Source organism: Hemicordylus capensis, chromosome 4 (assembly GCF_027244095.1).
Source record: "Hemicordylus capensis ecotype Gifberg chromosome 4, rHemCap1.1.pri, whole genome shotgun sequence".
Classification (NCBI taxonomy): domain Eukaryota; kingdom Metazoa; phylum Chordata; class Lepidosauria; order Squamata; family Cordylidae; genus Hemicordylus; species Hemicordylus capensis.
In genome coordinates, this window is record NC_069660.1 from 222,670,849 (window position 1) to 222,695,403 (window position 24,555).

The 24,555-nt window shown below is 41.4% G+C and overlaps 1 protein-coding gene across 5 annotated transcripts in view; it reads right to left on the reverse strand.

Moving 5' to 3' along the window:
* NFATC1 (nuclear factor of activated T cells 1) overlaps positions 1–24,555 on the reverse strand; it is a 208,262-nt gene that overhangs the window by 137,869 nt on the left and 45,838 nt on the right. For all 5 annotated transcript variants that reach the window (XM_053249189.1, XM_053249187.1, XM_053249190.1 and 2 more), the window contains exon 3: positions 21,277–21,436. In XM_053249189.1, coding sequence (XP_053105164.1) covers positions 21,277–21,436 — 160 coding nt within the window. The remainder of the gene's footprint in view (positions 1–21,276; positions 21,437–24,555) is intronic.

Consider the following 24,555-nt stretch of genomic DNA (forward strand, 5'->3'; position numbering starts at 1 on the left):
ATGTATCTGTGGACGGGTGAAGCCCCGATTTTGGTATATGTGGTTTTTAAAAGGATGACTATCCACATATCCTAGGTAAATGACTTTGGAGGCCATTTCTGGCTATCATTTTGCTTAAAGGGGCTATTTTGTGGTTTTTCTGTTTTAAAAAATCACCGCAAATTCATAGTAAATGCCGAAATGGGGGGGGGGTATTGCTGGACAGTTGGAGACCCACAGAGCAAGGTATGACACTTTATTTCAATTATTTCTGTCTTTTCAGCAGAAAATATGTAAGCCATCTTTCAACTCCAGGAACCCAACTCCCCAATTCCCATTCATTCAATGGCTCATGAATTGCCATTTCAGGGCAAAAGGGAACCACCATAGATAACGAAGTCCACCAGTAAACTCTTCTATCAATATATTACCAGATTATCTTCTAAGAATTTGGAACTTTAGTTATGAAAAAGTATCAAGGAAGGCATCAGCACTGGTGCCTTGCAAAACTATTTACTACTGTAAATATACATTTTGATTTATTTTATTGCATTTCTATACCACCTAATCTAGAAATCTCTAGGCAGTATACAGATTAAAAAATATAAAATATTTAAAATTCATAAAACAGAATCACAATAGATAAAAACACATTAAAATTTGAAAATTAGATTTCAGTTAAAAGCCTGGGAAAATAGGTATGCCTTCAGGGTCCTCCTAAAAACAAATAAGAGATGCTCTTATTTCAGCAGGGAGCATGTTCCAAAGCCCTGGGGCAGCCACAAAGAAGGTTTGGTCCTGAATTGCCACCAAACGGGTTGGCAGCAACTGTAACCGGACCTCTCCAGATGATCTTAAAGGGTGCCAGGGTTCGCAACAGAGAAGGCGCTCTCTTAAGTACCCTGGGCCTAAGCCATTAAGGGCTTTATAGGTAATAACCAGCACTTCGTATTTTGTTCGGAAACATAGCAGCACCCAATGCAGTTCTTTTAGAATCGGTGTTATTTGGTCCCTTCAGGTAAACCCAGAGCCCAATCTGGCTGCCACATTCTGTACCAGTTGTAGTTTCTGAGGCAGCCCCACATAGAATACATTACAGCAGTCAAGCCTAGAGGTTACCAACATATGTATCACCGTTTTAAAGTCATTTGTCTCCAGAAATGGACATACCTGGCATATCAGCTGAAGCTGATAAAAAGCCTCCTGGCCAGAGCCTCAACTTGAAAAACTAGGGAAAGTTTGGGATCCAGGCACAATCCCAGACTATGAACCTAATTTAAAAGGTGCATCTTGCGTAAGCAAAACTCAGAGCCAGGGGCGTAACTAGGTTGGAATGGGCCCTGAGACAAGATTCTTAAATGGCACCCCCCCCCACAAGGAAATGGCGCCAGAAAAGGAGGAGAAATTTTTTTTAAATGACTTCAAAAGGAAGATCGGGTAGGAGCTGGGTGGGGAGAGCCTCTGAGGGGCCCCTCCAAGAGTGGACTCACGGAGACAAACAACAAGGAAATAGCGCCAGAACAAGGAGGAGAAATTTTTTTTAAAATGACTTCAAAAGGAAGATCGGGTAGGGAAGAGCCTCTGAGGGCCCCGCCAAGGCGGGGGCCCCCGAGACAATGGCCTCCCCCTGCCTAATTGTAGTTACGCCCCTGCTCAGAGCATTGTCATGCTGGTATGGAAACCAAAAGGTGCAGTCTTTTAGTGGTGTCAATAAATAAATCAATTAAGTCCTTTTAAAAACATTACCACCTACAAGTGTGTGACCTGTAATCTTTTTACCACATGTAAATAAGATAGCACTGGTCATTGCTAGAGGATGCTGGTAATCTGTGAAATACTGAAACCCTTGCTGCCTTAAACATTTTGCTGGAGTAAAAGTCAAAGCAACATATCTGCTATCTAAACCCTTGCTAACTGGGCAAAGAGGTACCTTTTACCATGGTGATTCTCTTTATTTAGCAGGGGGAGAGTAACTGGCCCTATCCACCCCCAGCACAGTACTTCCAGTGACTGTTGCTGGTGTGTGTCTTATGTTTCTTTTAAAATGTGAGCCCTTTGGGGACAGGGAGCCATCTTATTTGTTGTTTCTCTTTGTAAACTGCCCTGAGCCATTTTTGGAAGGGCGGTATAGAAATTGAATTATTATTATTATTATTATTATTATTATTAAAAAGCAACTCCATGTTGTACTCTCACCTTTATAGGTGAGAATTATGATTAACTAAAATGGAAACTTCCATTGTTATTTCACTAGCATATTGATACAACACTTGATCTTTATTGGTTTCATAACCTTCTAATCTCACAAATAATGGAAAAATGTCAATTATAAACAACAAAAGCAGATGAACTGCCTTGGACTAAAACTGATGCAAGAGCAGAACTAACTATATTATGGCCCCAATCTGGAGATAATCACTCGCACTTAAATCTCATGGACATCAATGCACCAGGTTGGTTGAATAGCAAATAATCTAAGGCTACACACACACACAAACACACACAGCAAGAAGTCCCACTGATCTCAAATAAGCTTATTTCTGAGTAAGCCTGGTTAGGACTGAGCAGCAAATCCCACTGGTATCATTCAGCACAGCTACAGTATCTTTCTCCAGAGTGAGCCAAATATTTTTATTCCTATGTACAGCAGAACAAACTTTAAGACTAGTTTTTATGTTACTGTGAGAGATTCCTCTTATACTGGATTGTATCACAGCAGGTCTCTATGTACAGGGTCAATAACTGACAATCGTAAGAAATCATAGTAGATCATATGAGATCATAATAAATCAATAAAGCTTTTAAACTTGGGTTAAGGTGCATAGAAATAGAAACACTAGTTCAGAAAAAAAAAACTTTCCTTGTTGGTAGATGATGCCTCTAAGTGTTGCAGCAGGCACCATCTGTGAAGAGGCATTCCTTCCTGTGCAATACAGAATGGGGAACGTCTCTTACGGAATCTGCCACCTGCTGTTTTTGCAAGTGCTTATATTTAAAACAATCAGTTACTCACGCTAACTAGTAGTATGAGCAGCAGTGACAGAGCTCTACAAATGTGGAGGCACATACCAATTAAAAGGAGAGCTGACCCATACTTCATGTTCCAATTAAGGTGCCCTTTATACATTACAGCAACTGTGTGGGAACCGCTTCTCCAGAGGTTCATCCTATGAACCCTGTGGCTCTGCCCTAATGTCTATAAGGTCACTGAGAGGTAAGCAAGGCTATTTGTGAGAATTCTTATTACCCAATTATTGCTCCAGCTATAGTCTGTAGCTAAGAAGCACCACTACACAGCACCAGCAGCTCTGGACAGCCAAGCCCAGGCCTCAAAGGGGCCCAAAGATGTAAGTTTTGGGTGGTATAAAAAAAAAGGTTAAATAAATAAATAAAAGGGCCCACTTTTGATCCATGAAAGTGGCAGAGCAACTTTCTCAGTATCCACCCAGGTAGGAGGGATTCCACAGAGAACAGTTTGCTGAGGGCCTCTCAAAACCTGGAGACCGGCTTGAACAAAAACCAGAGACTGATATTGGTCCATAAGTGCAACCCATCATTGTGAGTAGAGACAGAATTAAGAGGTAGCAAAGAATGATGAGCAGATGGCTAAAAGTTAAGGCGAGGGCAGGAGGAGCGAACTGCTATTTAGTGGCCCCTTAAGGCTGCTGGCTTTCCAGGTTGAGCAGAAAGGTTATTGGCTTTGCTCATAAAATGTTAATAAATCATCATTTCACACAGTGGGTCTCAAAAATGTTCTGTACTGCAAAGAGTGCAGTCGAAATGATGCTGCCCCAGATACCACAAGAGAGGGAAAGGCTGCTTTGCCTCTGGTTTCTGTAGCACCCCATAGACTTTGGGGGCAATCTGACTGTAAACAGCCCACTGTAAACAGCACCAGAAAACAGATGCAGACATATTGACTTACTCCAGGACCCGCAGAAATGAAGATGCCACTGAGGCAGCCCAATTATCATGGGAAATATATGGAAACTATATAAAATAAGCATCATGAAGGTAATGTGAGCAATCCCATCTATTACTACCTAAAGATCGCTAAGAGCGCATCTGTGCAGCATCATGAATTTGGTGGGATTCTCTGTTTAATAACCAACCAAAAAGGAAACAATGGACCAGTTTGGACAATGCGTCCCCAATACACATGATTAAAATGAGGGTGACATATTTTGTGACATACTGACCCCTTTATCACATGAGGGTGACCCATTAGATCTGCCATTTAGATGTGATTTGTTTGTCCAGATCAGGGATCCTCAACGTTGGGCCCCCAGATGTTCTTGGACTTCAACTCCCATAATCCCCAGGCCAGTGGCCTTTGGCTGGGGATTATGGGAACTGAAGTCCAAGAACATGTGGGAGCCCAATGTTGAGGATCCCTGGATGGCAGATCTAGTTTAAACTAGTCTTTGGAGCACATGCACAGCAACTGTTTATTTGTTCATTCATTCATTCAATTTCTGTACCGCTCTTTCAAAAATGGCTCAGCCCCCCATGCAGTAAAGCAAAGTGCCAGGAAGATTTTGGGACATTGCAAAATATGTCATGATGAGCGCACACTCAACACCCCCCCCCCCTTTTAATCACATGGACAAGGGTAGTATCATCCAAACTGGCCCAGTGAGGGATGCTAAACGCAGATATCTTGCCAGGTTTTTAGCTAGTCAGCAAGGGAACTCATTTCTGAGAAAACATGGTCAAAATGTACAAATCTCACACTGACATTCATTCTGTCTTTGCTCAGTCAAATGTTCCTCAGCTTCATTTCAATGATCTCTAAATGGAATAACAACGGCCCAGGCTGTATAGAAGCACACACTATTTCTGGAGGAGAAAAAAACACAAATGCTACTAAGGACCACATACCATCTTCTGTTCCCTCTTCCTAAATATGCAGAAACTGCAAATTTCTACAGGTAAAAGATTACTTATTGCATCATAGGAACATAGGAAGCAGCCATATACCAAGTCAGACCATTGGTCCATCTAGCTCAGTATTGTCTACCCAGACTGGCAGCAGCTTCTTCCAAGGTTTCAGGCAGGAATCTCTGTCTTGGAGATGCTGCCATGAAGGGAACTTGGAACCTTCTGCTCTTCCCAGAGCCGCTCCATCCCCTAAGGGGAATATCTTTCAGTGCTCACACATCAAGTCTCCCATTCATATGCAACCAGAGCAGACCCTGGTTAGCTAAGGGGACAGGTCATGCTTGCTACCAAAAGACCAGCTCTCCTCTCTGATAAGCCGACCTTATTAGATTTTTTTCCTGGAATGACCGTCTGTGAAATATAAGCATACTAGGAGGTGAGGTCCATTGTTGACTGGGCAAGGAAGTAGTAGTAGTAAGTGTATTGCGGTCACAGACCAGATTAACAATTAATAACAATTAATAAGAAAATTCAAGAAATTTCAGAGCGGCTTCTTGCCAAAGAGACAATTAAGAGATAATGTGAGAACAGTTTTGAATGTATTGGAATATTATGAAAAACACAATGACAAACAGATGGCTATGATTTTTCTGGACGCAGAGAAAGCTTTTGATAATCTTTCCTGGCAGTTCATGTGGAGGTTACTAGATGCAATGGGCGTTGGTAATAATTTTATTAGGGCTATCAAGACAATTTATTTGGAGCAATATGCTAAGATTATTGTAAATGGGGAATTATCAGACAATTGTAAAATACAAAAAGGAACTAGACAAGGATGTCCACTTTCTCCATTACTTTTTATATTAGTATTAGAAGTGCTCTGTAGAAATATTAGAGAAGATGATCAAATGCAAGGCCCGAAAATTGGGAAACAAGAGTATAAACTAAGAGCCTTTGCGGATGATGTAGAGGTTTTTTTTAGAAAATCCACTGGACAAGATCGGAAGACTTTTGGAAAAAATACAACAATTTGGCCAATTGGCTGGGTTCTATATAAATAAGACTAAAACGAAGGTGTTGACTAAAAATATGGATCAGAAATCTAAGGACAGATTTTTTGAAATAAGTGAACTGAAAGTGGAGAAGAAAATTAAATATCTGGGCGTTTGGTTGACAAATAATAATTCTTTGTTGTTTTCAAATAATTACATTAAGATATGGAATACAGTAAAAACTGACTTACAAAGATGGTCTAGTATGAACTTATCTTTAATGGGAAGAATTTCAGTGGTGAAAATGAATGTCTTACCCAAAATGTTGTTTCTTTTTCAGACTATTCCTATAATTAATGCTTTAACTTGTTTTAAGCAATGGCAGAAGGACATAACTAAATTTGTTTGGCAAGGGAAAAGATCAAGAATTAATTTTAAAAATTTAACAGATGCAAAAGAAAGAGGCGGTCTTACCCTACCAGACTTAAGGTTGTATTTTGATGCTGTTTGTTTGACGTGGTTAAAAGAATGGATAACATTAAGAAATTCTAGAATACCTGATCTGGAGGGATTTGACAGAAGGTTTGGGCGGCACTCCTATTTGTGGTATGACAAAAGTAAAGTACATAAAGATTTTCTTAACCACTATATAAGAAGGAGCTTAATGACAGTTTGGGTAAAATATAAAAAATGATTGGAACCTAAAACTCCGTTATGGTTATCTCCGATTGAAGCTCTAGTACGTAAAGAGATAAATATGCAATCACAATGGGGTACCTATAGGGATTTGTTATGTTTTCAAGAAAAGGGCTGTAAGTTAAAAAGTTTAATTGAAGTACAAAATTTGGTTAGTAATTGGTTTCAGTACCATCAGTTAAATGAAGTTTATAAGAATGATCTTAAAGTTGGATTTGAGGATCAGATGTCGAGATTTGAGAAGGAGCTGTGTGAAAATGATGAAAAATTAGTTTCCAAAATGTATAAGCTCTTGCTTTTGGAGGAGTCAAGAGATGAAGTGGTTAAAATGACTATGGTACAATGGGCTTAAGATGTGGGGTATAATATAGAAATGGCAGCCTGGGAAAAATTATGGAAAACTGATTTAAAGTTCACTGCATGTTATGTTTTAAAAGAAAATTATTATAAAATGATGTATAGGTGGTATTTGACACCTAAAAAACTGGCATTAATGTATAAAAATGTCCCAAACAAATGTTGGAAATGTGGACACTCTGAAGGAACCTTTTTTCATATGTGGTGGTCTTGTAGGAAGGCTAAGGCCTTTTGGGACATGATATATAATGAGTTAAAGAAAAAAATTTAAATGACATTTCCCAAGAAGCCAGAATCCTTCCTGCTGGGAATAACGCGTTTTCTACAACAAATTTAACATTCTTTATGTACGCTACCACTGCGGCCAGAATAACATATGTGCAGAAATGGAAGAGCAATGAACTCCCCTCAAAAGAAGATTGGCTGATAAAAAAAATTGGAATATGCGGAGATGGCAAACTTACAGTACTGATAAGAGACCAAAATTTGGAATGCTTTAAAGAAGATTGGAAACCATTCTTATTATACTTAAAGAACTATTTTCCTAATATTGATTTTTCAGCAGGGTTTGAAATTTAGTAATATTAGCAGGTTGAGTGGATTAAAATCGAGTTTGTAAGGTTTAAGATATATGTTTTGAATTATTGTTATAGCAAGGGTTAATTCTATAGTTGGGGATTTGCGAGGAGGTGTGAGCGGGAAGTCAACATTTGTGTAATGTGATGTGAATGTTAAGATATTGTTAAAATCAATAAAAATTTAAAGTGAAGGGGGAAAAAGAAAGAAAGAAATTTCAGAGCAAGGAAATTTTGCGTAGATTGCACTAGTAGGAAAGATGAAGAAAAGATATCCATCTAATATCACCAGGGTAACGTTTGTAGAAATCACAATATGGAGTGCTTGATCTAACCCAAAAAATAGGATTAGGCTCCTTAGCTAAACAATCTACTCTCACAGCAAGAGTGGATGGAGCAGTCTGTATGAGGAGAGGGGCTATTTGAACTTTAGACTTCTCCAGGGTGCTTTCCAGACTAGCTGCTCAACAGCAGCAAAATGCCTCCATTCAGGCAAGTCGCATTTGAAATGTAAACAGCAGGATGAGCAGTCTTGCGGAAACTAACCACCAGAAAAAAACAGCAACCTTTTTACGCTGGATATATGATGTCCTAGCTCTATATTGCTGCAATTAAATTTGAAACAAGGCATTGGAAATGTGAACAGCACCCTGCTGTCTGCGTGGGGCCTGTGGTGCCACAACGCAGCAAGTGTGGAAGCACACTTCCGAGATACGATGTGACTCCGTTGCAGGGTCTAATCTGGAAAGTGCCCAGGCATGAGCTGAGAAGTGCAGGGAGGTGTCAAGTTCGAGCAGCCACTCTATCTCCATGTCTCAGCTGACTCATGGGGAGGTTTAAAGCAGTGACGCAAGAGGTGAGAATGAATGGAGCAGGCGGCGCTTCTCATGCCACTTTTTAAAATCTCCCTGTGCGTTAGCTGAGAAGCAGGGAGAGTAGCTCTTCAAACTGTATACCAACTTAGTGTGGGCAGGGAGGGAACCATGAAGAAACAAAAGTACCCTGCAACACTGTTCCCTCTAAGGTGTGCGAATGCGTGCGCACACAAACCCCAACCCCGCACGCAGCAGTTTCTGGTGGGTGCACAATCTCTACTGCGCCCATCGCCCAACTGTCCTGCACCCCATTTCCCCAGCCAGGAAGCACTGCCTCGTTTCCCCCTCTCCCCAGCTGGGCCGCCACCCACCCCTGGGCCAGGTACAGGTTTTTTTAAAAACTTTTTAAACTTTTTAAAAAAAAACTTCTGTAAGCCCGCTGTGCAGTGCACTGCTGGTGGTGGTGGTAAGCTGCTTCCATCTTCCCTCCTCTCAAATGACTACAAGTGCAGTCACTTGAGAGGAGGATAAGTGGAAGGAGCTCACCACTGTCCCCCACATCCCACCATTCTGCACAGCAGGCTAACAGAGGTAAAAAAGGGGAGGCAAAGCCCACTGTGCCAGGCTGGTGGGGAGACAGGCGGTGGCCTGGCCAGAGAGAGGCGGAAATGAGGTGCCGGAAGACTGTCGAGGTGAGGGCCTGGGGAAGCATGTGTGAGTGAGTGAGAGAGAGAGTTATGTGTACACACTACCTTGATAATGCCACCCAGAACAAAACTCTTTCCATTCACTCATGATAAAAAAATTAGAGGAAACACTGCCCTGCGAATGGGTGATACCACTATCCAAGGGCCACCTGTATTGTCACTAAATTTTTTATTATATGGACTTGCAATAGGGAAGTAAATGAACAGTTTTTAATCTGTAGGATTTCAACTTCAAAAAAATTGCAATTAATTGAATAATGACCATATATGGTAAATCTGAATCTGAGAAATATCTTCTGCTTCTCTTGGGCATGATGTTTTTGAATTACAGATCTGAGGATTGAGTGTTAAAAATCTGTTGAGAACAATAACAGTTCAAGCTGATTATATTCAGAAGTTCTCCTAAAAATCAACACATACTAAAAATTAAACCTCTCCCTTGCAACATATTCCAGTATAAAAAGTAGTGCAATCAGCTAATTTCAGGGGCACAATTGTTCTTGCAAAATTTGGTAACTATCGGTAATCGGGAAGTATGATATTCAGAATTTCTTTTAAAAACCAACCTTAACAATTATTTACGTTTTCACTGAGCATATTGCAGTGTAAGAAGTAGCACATTCAGATAATTTCAGTGGCAGGATTGATTATGCAAAATTCCATATCTGTAGGCGATGGAGGTGTGACTTCATTTTGAACAATAAATAAATAAATAAATAATTCAATATATAATAGATTTCACATTATATCACTTGCAAGAACAACACCGTCTAGCATACTGTCTATCACCCAATTCACAAGACACCACAAACCCCCAAAGAGGACTGCACTGGTGTAGCTAAAGTCATTGCAATTACATAGGAAACTGCTCTATGTGAATACTTTGCACCCAGTTGCATGTCATAAGGCAATTATGCAATACGTCTGATGTGCAACTTGCCATCAGTGGTTTCGCCCATTTATTTATTTATAGCAATAGCACTTACATTTATATACCGCTCTATAGCTGGAGCTCTCTAAGCGGTTTACAATGATTTAGCATATTGCCCCCAACATTCTGGGTACTCATTTTACCGACCTCGGAAGGATGGAAGGCTGAGTCAACCTTGAGCCCCTGGTCAGGATCGAACTTGTAACCTTCTGGTTACAGGGCGGCAGTTTTACCACTGCGCCACCAGGGGCTCTTTTATTTATTTATTTATTTATTTGATTTCTATACCATTAAACCCAGAACCTCTTGAGATGATACATGGGTGCAAATAGCAGCTAGGGCAAGATTCCAAAAAGAAATCCTGAATATCATTACGTGCCCTACTGAACACAGAGAGGGTGGAGAATCATGACTCTGACCCATAGCCTCCTATCTATTCCCATAGCTCTCTCTGTTCAAAGTACACCACCCTAATTATGCCATCCAGATTTCAGTGAGAGATATATATATAATTAACTTCTAATGTGCAATAATATATGCTTTCCCTTTTTAGCAGTCAGTCCAGCCCTCCCCCACCAGCCCAACCCTAACTAGTCACATCATCAATTCCTGTATCATTACGAATGGCCCTAAAACATGCCCAAACCTCCCACGCCAGCTATCTCTTGGCTGTCACAAAAATACACTCTGAACCTTCCCAGGGTTGCCAACCTTTCTACCAGTCCTGCTCCTGTGCCTTTAACAGCAAGTCCACTGTACAGAAAACAAGCAGGTGAAGCTTTTCCCTTCAGTTTATCTGCATATGAGAAAAAGCTTCAGCTGCTAAATATCTGCGTACAAGGCTATTGTTAAATACACAAAAGTAGGAGCAGTAAGAACATGGGCACTTCTCACTCTATCCTAATCATGCACAACCACCCTTTCAATTCCATTTGTTCCCCAGAGCAGCCATCCTAGGCCCCTAACAATTGAAGCTATCCTGAAAAGAGGAAAACAAACCAACACATCCGTACATCAATATTCAAGGACACTGTTGTAAGGCACTCAGGGCCAGGCAACTGCTATCAAGGAATTTGCAGGAGCATGAGGGGGGACATATTAATCCACAGAAGTTTCAAATATGGATTACAGAGCTGTATTTTCAAGAGTAACAATTCCCCATTTCAAATGGATGTGTGGCCTGTTCTGCTGTTTGCAGAGGACTTTGCTTCTCTGGCGGGAGCTGCCAGCCTTTTTAGTTCCTCACTCTGCTCATTTCAGACTATGTGGTGATGTTATCCTAAATAGTTATTGCATTATTCCAAAATGAAAGTTGTGTGTGTGTTTTGTTTTTTTTACAGTGGACATGCATCCGCACTGGCCATCTGGCTGAGTGAACATACATCAGTCATAAAGTGACCAGATGCACTGAAACAGCAGCCCACCCTGGCTTAAGTCCATCTTATTTTCACTCTGAAGCCGTATGCAAGTTCAAAAGCTTGCAGATATCTTATTGGTCCAATTAGTTGTTTTAAAAGATAGTGTGATGGTCATTCTGAGAGACCATCACAATTCACAGATCTCTCAAACCTAGGCAGGATTTGTAATGGTGATCCTCAGCTTTTCTACTTTCTGATTAAAGACTAAACTTCTGAAAGGGTAGATCAACTTCTCTTAGGTAGCTTAATCGCATGAGGCCATCTTTATGTGCGGTAAGACACCTCCCCCTGCCCCAAGATAATCTACTAACGATGCACAGCCTCACTCCTATTTATGAGATTTATGGCAGCAATAATATTCATAAAACATCTGCCAGACTATTCTCCTTTTCAATTTTGATTATCTGTCTGCTACTTTGTGGTTAGCTTTAACTATGCAGATACAAGATGTGTGAAAGCCATTCAGCTTAGATTTATTCGTAAGAAGTACCGTCTGTCTAAAACAGAGCTATAAAACATAGGCTCCCTGTCTGGACTGTAGTACAGTTCTGTGGCTGCATGCTATTAATTGCAACCTGGCTAGCAGGTGCTTGCCAATTTCTTTATTTTCTCAACATAAGAAAGGATTACATTTCTCTCTGGCTGCACAAATGCAACATATTCTTTCAAGAGCAAGTTACGAAAAACATACCAGGGAAACCCTTTGTGTCAAGTTAAACTGAATCACGGCTTATCAACAACTCTTTTTTTAAAAGTCTGATCTAACCTCCTGATATGAGGCAGAGTATGCTCACTATTTATTCTGTCCATAACTGCACTTCATACCCTTCACATAGCCACCAGTGATCACACATCTAAAATGAAGTTGCCCCTCAGTTGAACAAAGCTATTAATTACTAGCAGGTAAGCAGAACAGTCACTTTGAGCCTCACTGGGCTGCCCACAGTTAAACTCCCATGTATAATCTCTGAAGGGTTTTGCTGGGCCAAACACTGGCATGAAGCTTTAAGAGACAGGCCTTCTCATATATATCCAAACTTTGACTCCTTTTGAACTGGCATCTGACAACATGTTCACTGCCTCCTATTCATCTGCTATTTCTTTTAAACTCTTTTGCTACGTGGAGGCTCCATTTATATTTTTAATATTAACATTAACCCACATTTCTTTTTTAAAAATTATATACTCAAGATGGTTAGCAAAAATCATAAAAAATGAAACATGTACACAACCTAAAGCTTAAAATCTCTGACAGCACAAGCCTAGGTCTATTCAAAAGTAAGTCCTGTTCAGTTCAATGGGACTTACTCCCAGGCAAGTGTGTATAGGACTACAGCCTAAATGATTTCCGTTTTAACTTCAAACAGTTTCACTTACCTAACTACCTTAGTTTATGATGTTATCCGAGTTGCTGAATGCTTTATACATTGTTAGCTACACTGATTTTAGTTTCTCACAATTATGCTGCAGCATAATTTAAAAAAACACACCATCATAGAGCACTCAAGGGAGGTTTGGCTTTTACAGGTGAAAGTTAAGTCTTCTAACTGGATTTCTATGCATTTCACAAATATGAACATGCTAAAATGCTACTTAGATGCTACTAAGAAATGGATGGGCATCAATCCCTTTTGAAACCAAGTTACTTAGGACTTCTACATTCTAGCTTCTCCACTCCCCCCACAGCTCCCTCGATTCAGTTTAGCACATTCATGTAAAGAATGAACAATTGCAAACTTAGAAAGCACTTTCTAAGTGCTTGGAAAAAGACAGCACCATCAGACTGTGCACTCTTCACGGCCTAGCCTGGTCCTGCAGTTGCTCCCTGTTGGGTATGCAGATGGGTGGGACAGGTGAAGGACCCACAGCATCTGAAGTGGTCAGTGCGTGCCCCAACTCAGACATCAGACTCTCTTCCAATGGCCTTGCAAACACCCTCTCCATAGTGCTGGTAGTGAAATTAGCAAACAGCCAAATTTGGATTGAATACATAAATGCAGGCATGCGGCCACCACTGAGCAGGGGAGGACAAGCATCTCCCAGCTGCCACATCCCCAAGCACTTCTGAGGGTCGCCAGAGGTTACCTCCATTTCCCCCCACAACTTCAAGGACCACCGACACTCATCCCTCCATGCTCTTGGTGTGCTGCACTCAGTGCCTTGTTCATGCTCCATTAGAGTTCACTCCCCAACAGGGCTGAATGAATGAAACAAGCGCAGCAAGCAAATGGGCATTTCACCCATCCTGTTACTGGTGGCCACACCCCTTGCATATGACATAATGTGTAGGGATGTGGCTGGCACACTCACGCATGCGCACATTAGCAGAGGAGCAGGGGGCCACCAGTCAAGCTCATCTCGCAGCCACCAGCAAGCTCCCTACGCCCCTGCATAAATGCCAACACCACTATTATTCCAACTATTCTGAAAGCTTTATGTAAATCCACAGTGCCTTTTAAATAATCCACTGTGTATGTTCATCTCTCAAACAGATTTTTCAAATTATTGCAATGTTCACTCTGTACTCTTGCAGTATCTGTATTCTTGAACTATTTCCTTTATAACCCTGTTTGCCCAGAATTATCTAGAATACAAATTCCATCTGCAGCATAAAATCTGATTAAATACTCATGTGCAACACAAGAAGACACTCATAACACAATACAATCTCCAACGAACATGCACAACACTTGAGTCCTATGTGCAAGGCAGCTTTTGATGCATTATGTAATAGATACAAATCTGGAAATCCATTTGGCTCTGGACCAACATAATTAGGAACAGATTTTGGCAAAAAGATTCGAACCAGTACTTCTGTTTACTAAACTAAATATAGATATTTAATATTCTACAGGCTGTTCTGTCATATAGAAGTTCACAGAAGCCAATTCTCATTTATTAACCAGGTTAATCCATTGTTGAGGACCTTTGTAGCCTACTGTAAATATATGTAGTAACTGAGCATGTCCTAATCCACGTGTCTTCCCAACCAGCCCCCACAAAATACTTTGTAGTTCATTGTCAGGCAAAGATTATTTAGAGTGTATTCACGAATCCTGGTTTTTAAGACTGTGGAACACCTTTCCTAGAACAGACAACACTGCTAATTTCAAAACTGAGCTATGTTAATGAAGAAAATTTCAGTATGGTAAAATTCTTGGCTTGGGCTGGGTTACTATGATGTTTCCCAAACACTGCCTGGTAATGTGAAAACCCAGGACCCTCTAGGAGAATCATCCACCATTGTAAGCCCATCTCCACATCATCATTAAGCTAGTTTCTCAAGGCCTGATAATTGGAAGCTCCTCCCCACAGAGTCAAGGGCTTCTCACATTACTCTGGTGATGCAAGCAGCAGCAGCACCGTTGCAGTTTCCATGTCACTGAAGTAAGGAAAGAACCACCTCCAAGTTGCAACTCAGTGGAGACAGGAAAAGAATGAAAGAACATAGCGTGCAAGTGTGCATGGCTGTAATTGTTTTAGTCAAACAACAACAGAACACCAGTTCGGACTATTCAACAAGCCTGTCTCAATATCTTTCCTAGATATCTGGTGTACTCCTGGAACATGTGGGGCAGGTTTATCCAAATTGCCACTCTATATGGGAGCCAAACAATATTCACACTGAGTTGCACATAGAGTGGCATTTCAGATAAACCTCCCCTCCCCACAAATATACACACAATAAAAGGAACGCACCTGGAGAATGATGGGACATCTGGGAAAGACACCAGGATGGCTGCTCTTGGCAGTAACCCTTTTTAATTAGGTGGGCTGGTTCCAGGTGGCAGGGGGGCGGGGTGGGGATTGTCCGAACTCTCCCATTACATTCAGTGGGATGGACTTGTGCTAGGAGGTCAATTTCTTCCTTTTCTGGTTGGGACATGACTTATAAGATCATAGTTAAGGCCAGAGAGGACCTCCAGGTCACAACTCCATGTGTACATATATCCCCCCCCCAATTTATTATAACATGCGTAGGACCCAGGACTGCTCCCCAGCATGGAAAGTTCATTACTACTGGACCAAAAGGCTGAACTGGCCCTATGATCCTGAGACCAGCATGTTCTTTGCTATCTCAGAGGCTTTGTGGTTTCCCTCTTCTTTTTTGCTTTCCTGGAAGGCACACCAACAAATCACATGGTCAAGGACTGATAAATACCGAGGACTAAGAAGTAACAAAAATGAGAGGTAAATCTAAAATTGCTGTCTCCACTAACAGGAGGAGTTGTTGGCTCTAATCCTCAATTACTCTTTACTTCCTCTTCTGTTTCCTGTGAAAGAGTCTTGAAGCTCTTGTGCTGACATACCCCTGAAATACATGCAAAATTGATGCATACACACACACCATCAGAGAAATGAAATTAGTTGCCTAAAGCCACACAGGATGTTAGTGGGAGGGCAATGTTTGAAATCCAAAATCTTAGTTCCCAGAATAGAAGGGCTCTTTTTCCTCCCTTGTAGCAACTTGACAGGGAAAGCACTGAATCTCTGAAAAGGACTGTGATTAGTAACACCATTTTATGAGACAGGGTAGGAAACCCTTTGCCAAACATTACCTCACCATGGCCAATTAACCAGCACCTTTGATTAGCCTCATGTTCTCGTAGCTTTTTCTAGGTGTGTCAGCTCATCTCACCCTTCAAGCATTTAGAAATCCTTATGATAAGTTGGGGCTGCCATGGTAGCCAAACATTCAAACAAGTAAAGAACAAACATGTAGGAGTGAGAAATTACATTAAGTGTGCAGGTGAGTGAATGAATATTCACTCTGAAAGCAGCAAAGATCAGATGAGAGAACACATGAAGCCAAGGTTCCTCCCTATAAATAGGTGATGATATCTATCCATCACTAGTGATCGGTGGTGTGGAAGAAAGAGATGCCTAAACTAGGAATTAAGTGAGGGGGTCAGTGCTCAGTTGAACCAGATTTAATGTTCATCTGATGCAGTACCCGAACTGTAACAGACATTCTTATTGCAAGGACATCACATGACAATGGGTGTTACAAAGTGTTACCATAACTGAAAGGGTGAGGGAGAAATAACATCAAGCTCAAATGTGTTGAACCAGCAAATATTGCATTAAATAAGAGAAGCTGCAATAAAGGACAGGGCTCCTATATATGTAATCGTTGTGCAGAAGAGAGAATGTCAGCAAGCTAAGTATTAATTATTACCTGTGCAACCCTCTGACAAGATATGCTTCTTGTGACACTTTCCTCTACTACATATACCCCTGCAAAATGAGCAAAGAGGCATCTTTCAAAGTGGTGGTTCTCTTATATTTAGCAGGTGCGGTTTGCACGGTCTGGTTCTAATTCGGACTGGACCATAGTCCGCGGATTCCCCTTTACAGGCACTTGAACCGCGCTTGTCCTGGTTTGGCACACCCCTACAACTGGCCCTATCCAACCCCAGCACAGCATCCCTCCAGAGGCTGCTGTTGACGTTTATCATATGTTTCTTTTTTAGACTGCCCTTTGGAGACAGGGAACCATCTTATTTATTTATCTCTCTATGTAAACCACTTTGGAAACTTTGTTGAAAAGCGGTATATAACTAATAGCAAACTGAAAAGTGACAAATTGCCACAGACTCACTATAAAGCCTGAACTCAGCCTGGGTTTCATCAGAGTCCAGGTATAGTGAGCCTCTTTACTGGGACCATGTCTGGAGTTACTCTGACCAGGATGCCCTAGTACATCGCATATACTTGGATCCCTTCAGAGACAGGTAGGAAATATTTGTCCCACATTAGGCTCTGGTTCTCTGCTCAGGCTTTCTACCTGGAACTCTGTCACTTGCCTTCTGGTTCTTCACCAGGGCGCTTTCCAGATTAGACCCTGCAATGGGGTTTACTGTTGTTCGAATGCTAACCTTATAGTGCTATAATGTTGTGTATCCAGCGTAAAAAAGTTGCTGTTTTTTTCAGGTAGTTAGTTTTCGCAAGACTGCTCCCCCTGCTGGGTGCTTTGCTATTTATGTTTTGAATGCGATTTGCCTGAATGGAAGCATTTTGCCGCTGTTGAGCAGCTAACCTGGAAAGCACCCAGCCCCAGTCTATAGACTGTTCCCTCTAAGGCGTGTGCATGTGCGCGCACTCACAAGTTTTTGGATGTCCGCTCAGTTAATTTTAGATCCCGCTCAGGTTGAATCAGAAAGGCCCCACTCTGAATCCATGTGCGTGCACACTGCCTTGATACTGCCGCCCAGAATGAAACTCATTCTGCACACAGATGAAAAAAATTAGAGAACACTGGAATAGTGATATATAGACTTCCCCTGATTCCTCAAGGAGGCTTAAGGGCAGAGCTAGGAGGCATCAAGGCATCTCTGTGTTGGTACCCCTGCATCCTTTCTGGCCCAGCTTTATAACTGTAAGCATCCAAATGGTCAAATGGGCCATGAGTCGGAAGCTTTGGCTCCCATCACCTGTTTTTGTAATGTGTGAATGGTCAGATGTGAGTCATCAGAGGAGGCTGTTGACTAGAGAAATAGGGGGTAGGGAAAATACCCACTTAATATACCACTTTATTTTCCAGAGGGAAGGAAGAACAGGAAAGTAAAGAACCACCATACTTTGCTCCATCTGCTGACATTGAGGGGGGCTCAACTGTCATGCACACAGGACAGGGGCTTCTCTGTTATTGCCCCCAGGCTCTGGAATGCTCTGCCAGTGGGTGTCCATTCTCTGTGGCTGCTTTTCAAACACAACTGAAAACCTCTTTAGCCATTCAGGCTTTTACGCCTTAGGGGTTGCCAATCTCTCCTTTCCAGCCACTCTGTCTTTTGTTTTTAATGGCTGTTGCTTTGTGGTGTTTTAAAGGTCTTAATCAATTTTATTATTTTAATGTGATTTTATAGAATTTTATTGTATTAAATTTCATAAACCACCTTGGGATGAGTTTTATGAAAGGCGGTATATAAATTGTTTGTTTATTTATTGTCCAAACTCCACTTACCCTAGAGACTGAAAAATAGATTTTTCTTCCCACTACTCCAATGCTTGCTTTGCTCCTTGCCACCCTCTCCCCTGCTTTCCCTTCCTTTTTTATAACCCTGTCTCTGTAGAGACACGCAGCATGCTTCATTTTATTTCCACACACTGTAGCACGAGATTGCAGGGGAGTGCCTGGACACATTTAGCCCAATTAGATGTTGGCACTGTGTTTAGTTTTTTCCAATCACTCGGGTGGAAATTTTAAATGTCAAGCTGGCCACTGTGAACTGATGCCTCCCATCTACGTTTCCTTGTATCAGGCAGCTAGAAGAGCACATACACATGAACAAGTGTATCCCTACAAATTTAGCCTTAAATATCATTTATTGTGTTTTATTTTTTAAGGATGCAGTAAACACAAGATAGGGATGGTTAAGACATTTGCATAATAGCACATGCCAAAGAAATTAAAGGACAGCAAACAAACTTATGGCATGTTACTAGAAACAAAAACAAAAATCCATCGATGTATGATTTGGTTCATCTTTTAGTTAGCTATCTCTGGAAACACAAAACTTGGATTATTTCCAGCCAAAAACTATTACAAATTTTCACCATTTTTCCCCCAAAGAATGGGCAAAGGCCAATTTTTTAAAAACAGAAGATGAAAGCAATTGAATAAATGCAGGACACATAAGAGCAAGTCTGGGTTTCAGCAAAGCAAATTTGCCCTGAGCCTCTGCTGCCTCAACCATCTGGGCACCCAGCCAACTTTCCCCTCCCCTACTCACAGATATACTCTAGCTTTAATCTCCTCCTTTGGCCTTTGCAGAGGGAAGACATCTACCAGAGTCCCTACCCAATGAGCTGAGGCTTCTCAAGGCATGACCCTTCAGGCTGGCACAGCTCCAACCCAATCCAACCCATTAAAACTGTTTTAATTTGGTACTTGAAGAATAACAGCCAGTGCCAAATGGATATGTTTAAGGAAGGAATTCCATAACCAGGGACCACCACAGAGAAGGCCTCAGACTGACCGCCTTCCACCTAAACTTCCGAAGGTGGGGCACTCAGATCAGGGCCTTAAGAGTTTAAGGAATGTGCAGGGTCACATAGGAGAAGATGGTCCTTCAGACGTGCAATGCAATTCCATCAAAATGGCACTGCAAAGCCATTCTGTGTTACACTTGGCCTTTAAAGTTACATCTGTCCTTAAATAATTTTCCAGAACAAACATTGTGGAGACAGTGCATTTCACATACATTATGCATGTAAAGGCAGCCGTTCATATCTGAAACAACTGACACAGTCTGTTCTTATTCAGAGTTCATCATATTTCAAGTGTGGACTATCTTATAATACTGGTTAAGTTTGTAGCTTTAAAAAGGCAGGGCAAACTAAGAGAGAAGAAATGATTGAGCAAAGAGTTGACAGTTTTGAATCATTCATTTCTGACTGTAAATCAGCTTGTTACCAGGCACAATGCACATACTCTGAAAACATTTATGAAAGACAACCCATTCCACCCACACACTTCATCAGCACAAGGCATTTATACAGTGAAACACACTATTCTTCATTGCCTTTTTCTTATGAAGTCTCACTACAGTAAAAAGGCACAAACGTGCATATCCATTGCCTTCAGTGTGAACATTTCAGATGTAAGAGAAGCAAACAAGTAGTCTACACTGCATGGAGATTTGAGGCAAGTATTAGATTATTTTCAGAACTGGGTACAGACTAATGTGGTACTCTGAACCAATACTGTGCAGTACAGTGCTGCACATTCAAAAAGAATACAGAATTAATGAGAATGGGGAGGAAGGTTTGCACTGAATTTTTGTAATGCAAATATTATTGCTTGCCTATTGCCTACACCTTCACAGGTGCACTTATGAAATACACATTGCTGAGGTAGCAGCCATGGCCCCACGTCCCCTTCCACATGTGCAATGTGCACATGGGATGGGGGTGGCATTTGCATAGTCCTATTATTACAGCAGCAGTGTTCCCTCTAAGGCGTCCACATGTACGCGCACTCATTGCTCAGTTAATATTGCAAGGTTGAATCAAGAAGGGCCAAATCTGAATGCACATGTGCACACACTGCCTTGCTACTAGCACTCAGAACAAATTCTGCGCACAGATGAAAACAATTAGAGGGAACACTAGACAGGAGCATATGGTTGTTTGCTGAAAATTCTTACACAAGCTTTGGTAACGAAAGGGGATCACCATGTGGATCAAAACTGTTACAAGAGAAGTCTGCATGCCAGGACTGCACCTTATCTGGGGTTACTGGCACTTGTGTGGAGAGGCATATCCCGATGTGATGCAGAGTCAAGCACACTGAAGCCCATTAAATCAACCTGAACACTTCTGACTCTGCACACCTTAGAATTACAACTTAAGTGATGACTCAGGTGGTAAACCCCTTATTTACTTAGTGGGACTCATAATAGCAATAGCAATAGCAATAGCAATAGCAGTAGCACTTACATTTATATACCGCTCTATAGCCGGAGCTCTCTAAGCGGTTTACAATGATTTAGCATATTGCCCCCAACATTCTGGGTACTCATTTTACCGACCTCGGAAGGATGGAAGGCTGAGTCAACCTTGAGCCCCTGGTCAGGACTGAACTTGTAACCTTCTGGTTACAGGGCGGCAGTTTTACCACTGCGCCACCAGGGGCTCATTTTAGATGGCAACCACTTGATTGTGGTAATATGTGAAGCAACCCACAGAGCAGACAATTAGACCCATTAAGTCCAATGTAGAGTCCATGAAAAGCTATGCTGTGTGCAGTAGGAGACAAGTTTTCATTTGCTCAACAGCAGGCAAAGGTTTAACATATAGAAGGAGCCTATCAATCACAGCCATCAAAGTTGGGCCTTTCTTTGGTTTTGCAAGAGGTCTGCTTGTGTATATGTTTCAATATGCTAAAAGATGCAAGCTTTGCTGCCATGAGAAATGTTATTACCTGCACCACTGGATGTCCCCCAGCAGATGCCTTGACAGCCCCTCGACTCCCTTCCGTCTCATAATGGGCTCTGTGATGAGACTTAGGCTGCACTTCAATCCGAAGTTCATAAGGTCCTGAGTGAGATGGTAACTGCCAATCCAGAGCAGGCAAGGATGGGCTGTAATGGAAAACAACAGGGATTAAATATTAACATCAAGTATACTATCATAAGCCACAAGAATCTGGCACTATTACTTTAGAGGCCACATTTAGCAGTTCATCCTTCACCATCTTACATTTAAAATTTCATCAGTGCAGATAATGGCATGACATAAGTAATTTAAAAGGCAATGGTTATTTTATGAAGATTTATGGATGATGCAGAGTTGATGGGCCAGATGCTATCAGATGCTTAAACAAAATGGAAAATATTGTAATGTTTTGTTTTGTTTTTTAAACCCACTTAATATATCGACCCATTAATCAAGAAGTCCAAAGGTGGTTAGCAAGATGTGGAAAAGTTTAAAAGTAGAGCTCCACTCTAAAATGGACTTTGGGGAATACCAGTACTTTAGTTCCTTCCATTTACGTGCAACCAGGGATATAGCTATAATTGAGTAGATGGGTTCAAATAACCCAGGCCGCCCCAGCTCCTGAGCCCCCTCCTCCCAGCTCCACCACTCCCTATTTTCTTCATTACCTCCCTCACTCCAAGGGGCCGCTGCAGAAAGGGGTGAACATGGGCCCCCTCTCTCCTAGCTACGCCCCTGCACCCCTATGCCCCAAGTTGACCTTTTGCTTATGCATCAGCAGTAATGAAAATCATGTGGTTAACTTAGAATACGCAAAATCTTGCTTCGTAAAAATACAAACGCATTTGAGGGGTCTTGCTCACTTCTGGCTCTTAAAATTAGTATGTCTGTGGAGCTGAAGTTTAAACATATTATATTGGGCTAATGCTTCTCAGTTCTAACATCTTGTTCACACAAGCATTCCTTAATTGGCCCAGAATATACACACCAACTTCCATTCAAAGATGAGGCTGCAGCTCTGTGGTAGGAAGAGCAGAAGATCCCAGGTTCAACCCCTGACATCTCCAGGTAAGGCTGGGTAGGATTTCTGTCTGAAACCCTGGAAAACTGCTGCCAATCAATCAGTGTAGACAACACTGAGCCAGATTGACAAATGGTCAGGCTTCAAGGGAGATATTATAATGCTTCATCTTTTACCAATTTTCTTCTCCCTCTTGGCAACAGCTATAAGGGTCAAGCTGGTGCTTGTCTCTGAAATGCAGAATCAGACTCTGGACGTGCACACCAGCTTTTATTCCAGTCTCAGGTTTTGAGGGAGATGCTGAATTATTGCATTTCCTATGCTCTTTAGGTACGGGGATTAAGTTGGTGTTTGAACTTGAAATGCAAAACTTCATTCTGAGATCTCAATGTTCAACCGAGTGTTCTCAATGCTACAAATTGAGGAAGGGTGAAATCAGATGTAATATAAAAATAAGCTCATAGTGCTCTGCATGTATATCAGCCAACTGAACATGGACTCAAAACAGTCAGTTTTGTCCCTAATCTATACTATTGCTGCCACCTTGGGGGAAATTAACCAAGCATCCCATAGCCGAGTGCCTGAGATGGAGATGTCAGCAGCAAAAAACAAAACACAAAAGAGCCAATGCAGGAATGCTGACTATGGGAGTGAACTGGTATCAGTGAATTACAGCAGCGAAAGCCAAGAAGCAGTTTAAAAGGAAGTAGAAAGAAGGAAATTAAAGTGACAGTAGCCCTCAGAAACCTCAATAGCACTTTGTCAGTCCACACTGAGAAGACTTGCACGCTAATGGCAATTTAACTTAAAAAAAAATATCGCACTGGGCCTGAGCGACAGGAAGACAACATGGAAAACACTGGAATGCAACAAGTTGGCACGGCAGTAATATTGCTTGGATTCTCTGTACAGATTGAATCAACAAATGATATATGTTCAAAACTCAACAGCTAGTGTGGAAGCAACCTAGCATACAATCTACTGTCAAATCCTTCTCCACAAGCATAAGAGACAAGACATTTAATGTTTTCAAAATTGCCATGACTGAGGCATTAACGTGCCACTCTGCTAATATGTTTAGCGGCTGGGGGACTGGCACAATGATTATAGTCAAGAGTAATTGGCAAGTTTATAGAAACCATCCTGTTTCTTGTATGGCTTACTGTATATGTAGTTTTAAATGCTCCCAGATAACTTTCTGCAGAGACTCCGCTTGACTGCAACCTTAATTTACAAAATACAGAGCAGCTGTATATCTCCTGTTGATGATCACTGCATATTTTAAAACGGATGCTTCTATTTTTAAGTATATATGATGTATTCCCCCGCCCACTCTTTTTCCCCCTGAGGACAAACTCCCTCCCTGATTATGTCCAGGGTATATCTTTTTGAAAAGCACTAATCCATCAATCACCATGATGTTCAGATTCTTTCACTTTTAAAGAGGATTGGAAAAACATGGAAAGCGGACTTTAAAAATGAAAAGAAAACACTTTTTTCCAGTGCAGATGAACTGGAAACAGTGATTAAGAGAGAAACCTGAAGCACTGATTAAAAGAGAGTTGTTTATTCAGTTATAGGGTAGCCATAAAATTTGGGCCTGCAACTCATATTTAAAATTCCATTGTGACCCCTGACCAATAATAATTATACATTGACAATAATTGTAGTTTTCCTGATACAGGAAACGGCATGATGCTTTTCACAGTTTCATGGGCTGTGGCTTGTCAGTGCAATTTCCTATTCTAGGTTATCTTCATTGTGCACTTAATTTCCTGCAGCAAAACATAGTTAAAAGTAAGAGATACTGAACATATATTTAGATGTTTTTTTGGTAGAAAGAGGGGAGCGTGCATATTACGAAGAGCCCAACCATACCTCACACGAGATAAATTCCTGTGGAGAGAAAACACAGGGGCGGATGTTCAGTGAGGGTATGGGCCTCACCAACGTTATTTTTAAGTGTACACCTAAATATGTAAAAATGTGAATGTGACAAGCAAGTTTGAAAAGGCATGTGTCATCTGAAGTTCCCCTGCTAACTGAGTAAGGAGGCACTGTCAAAAGCAGCGATTATCTTCTACAGTATTTTCGTAGTGGTAGAAGCAGCAGCAGCAGCTCCCTGCCGAGTATCCTCTATGGCAAACCTGGGTTTGCTGCCATGTCACATGAAATGGCCCTCAAACAGCATTATCCCATGGCTTTCAACGGAGCAAGGCCAACTTCCCCCAACTTTCTCACCTA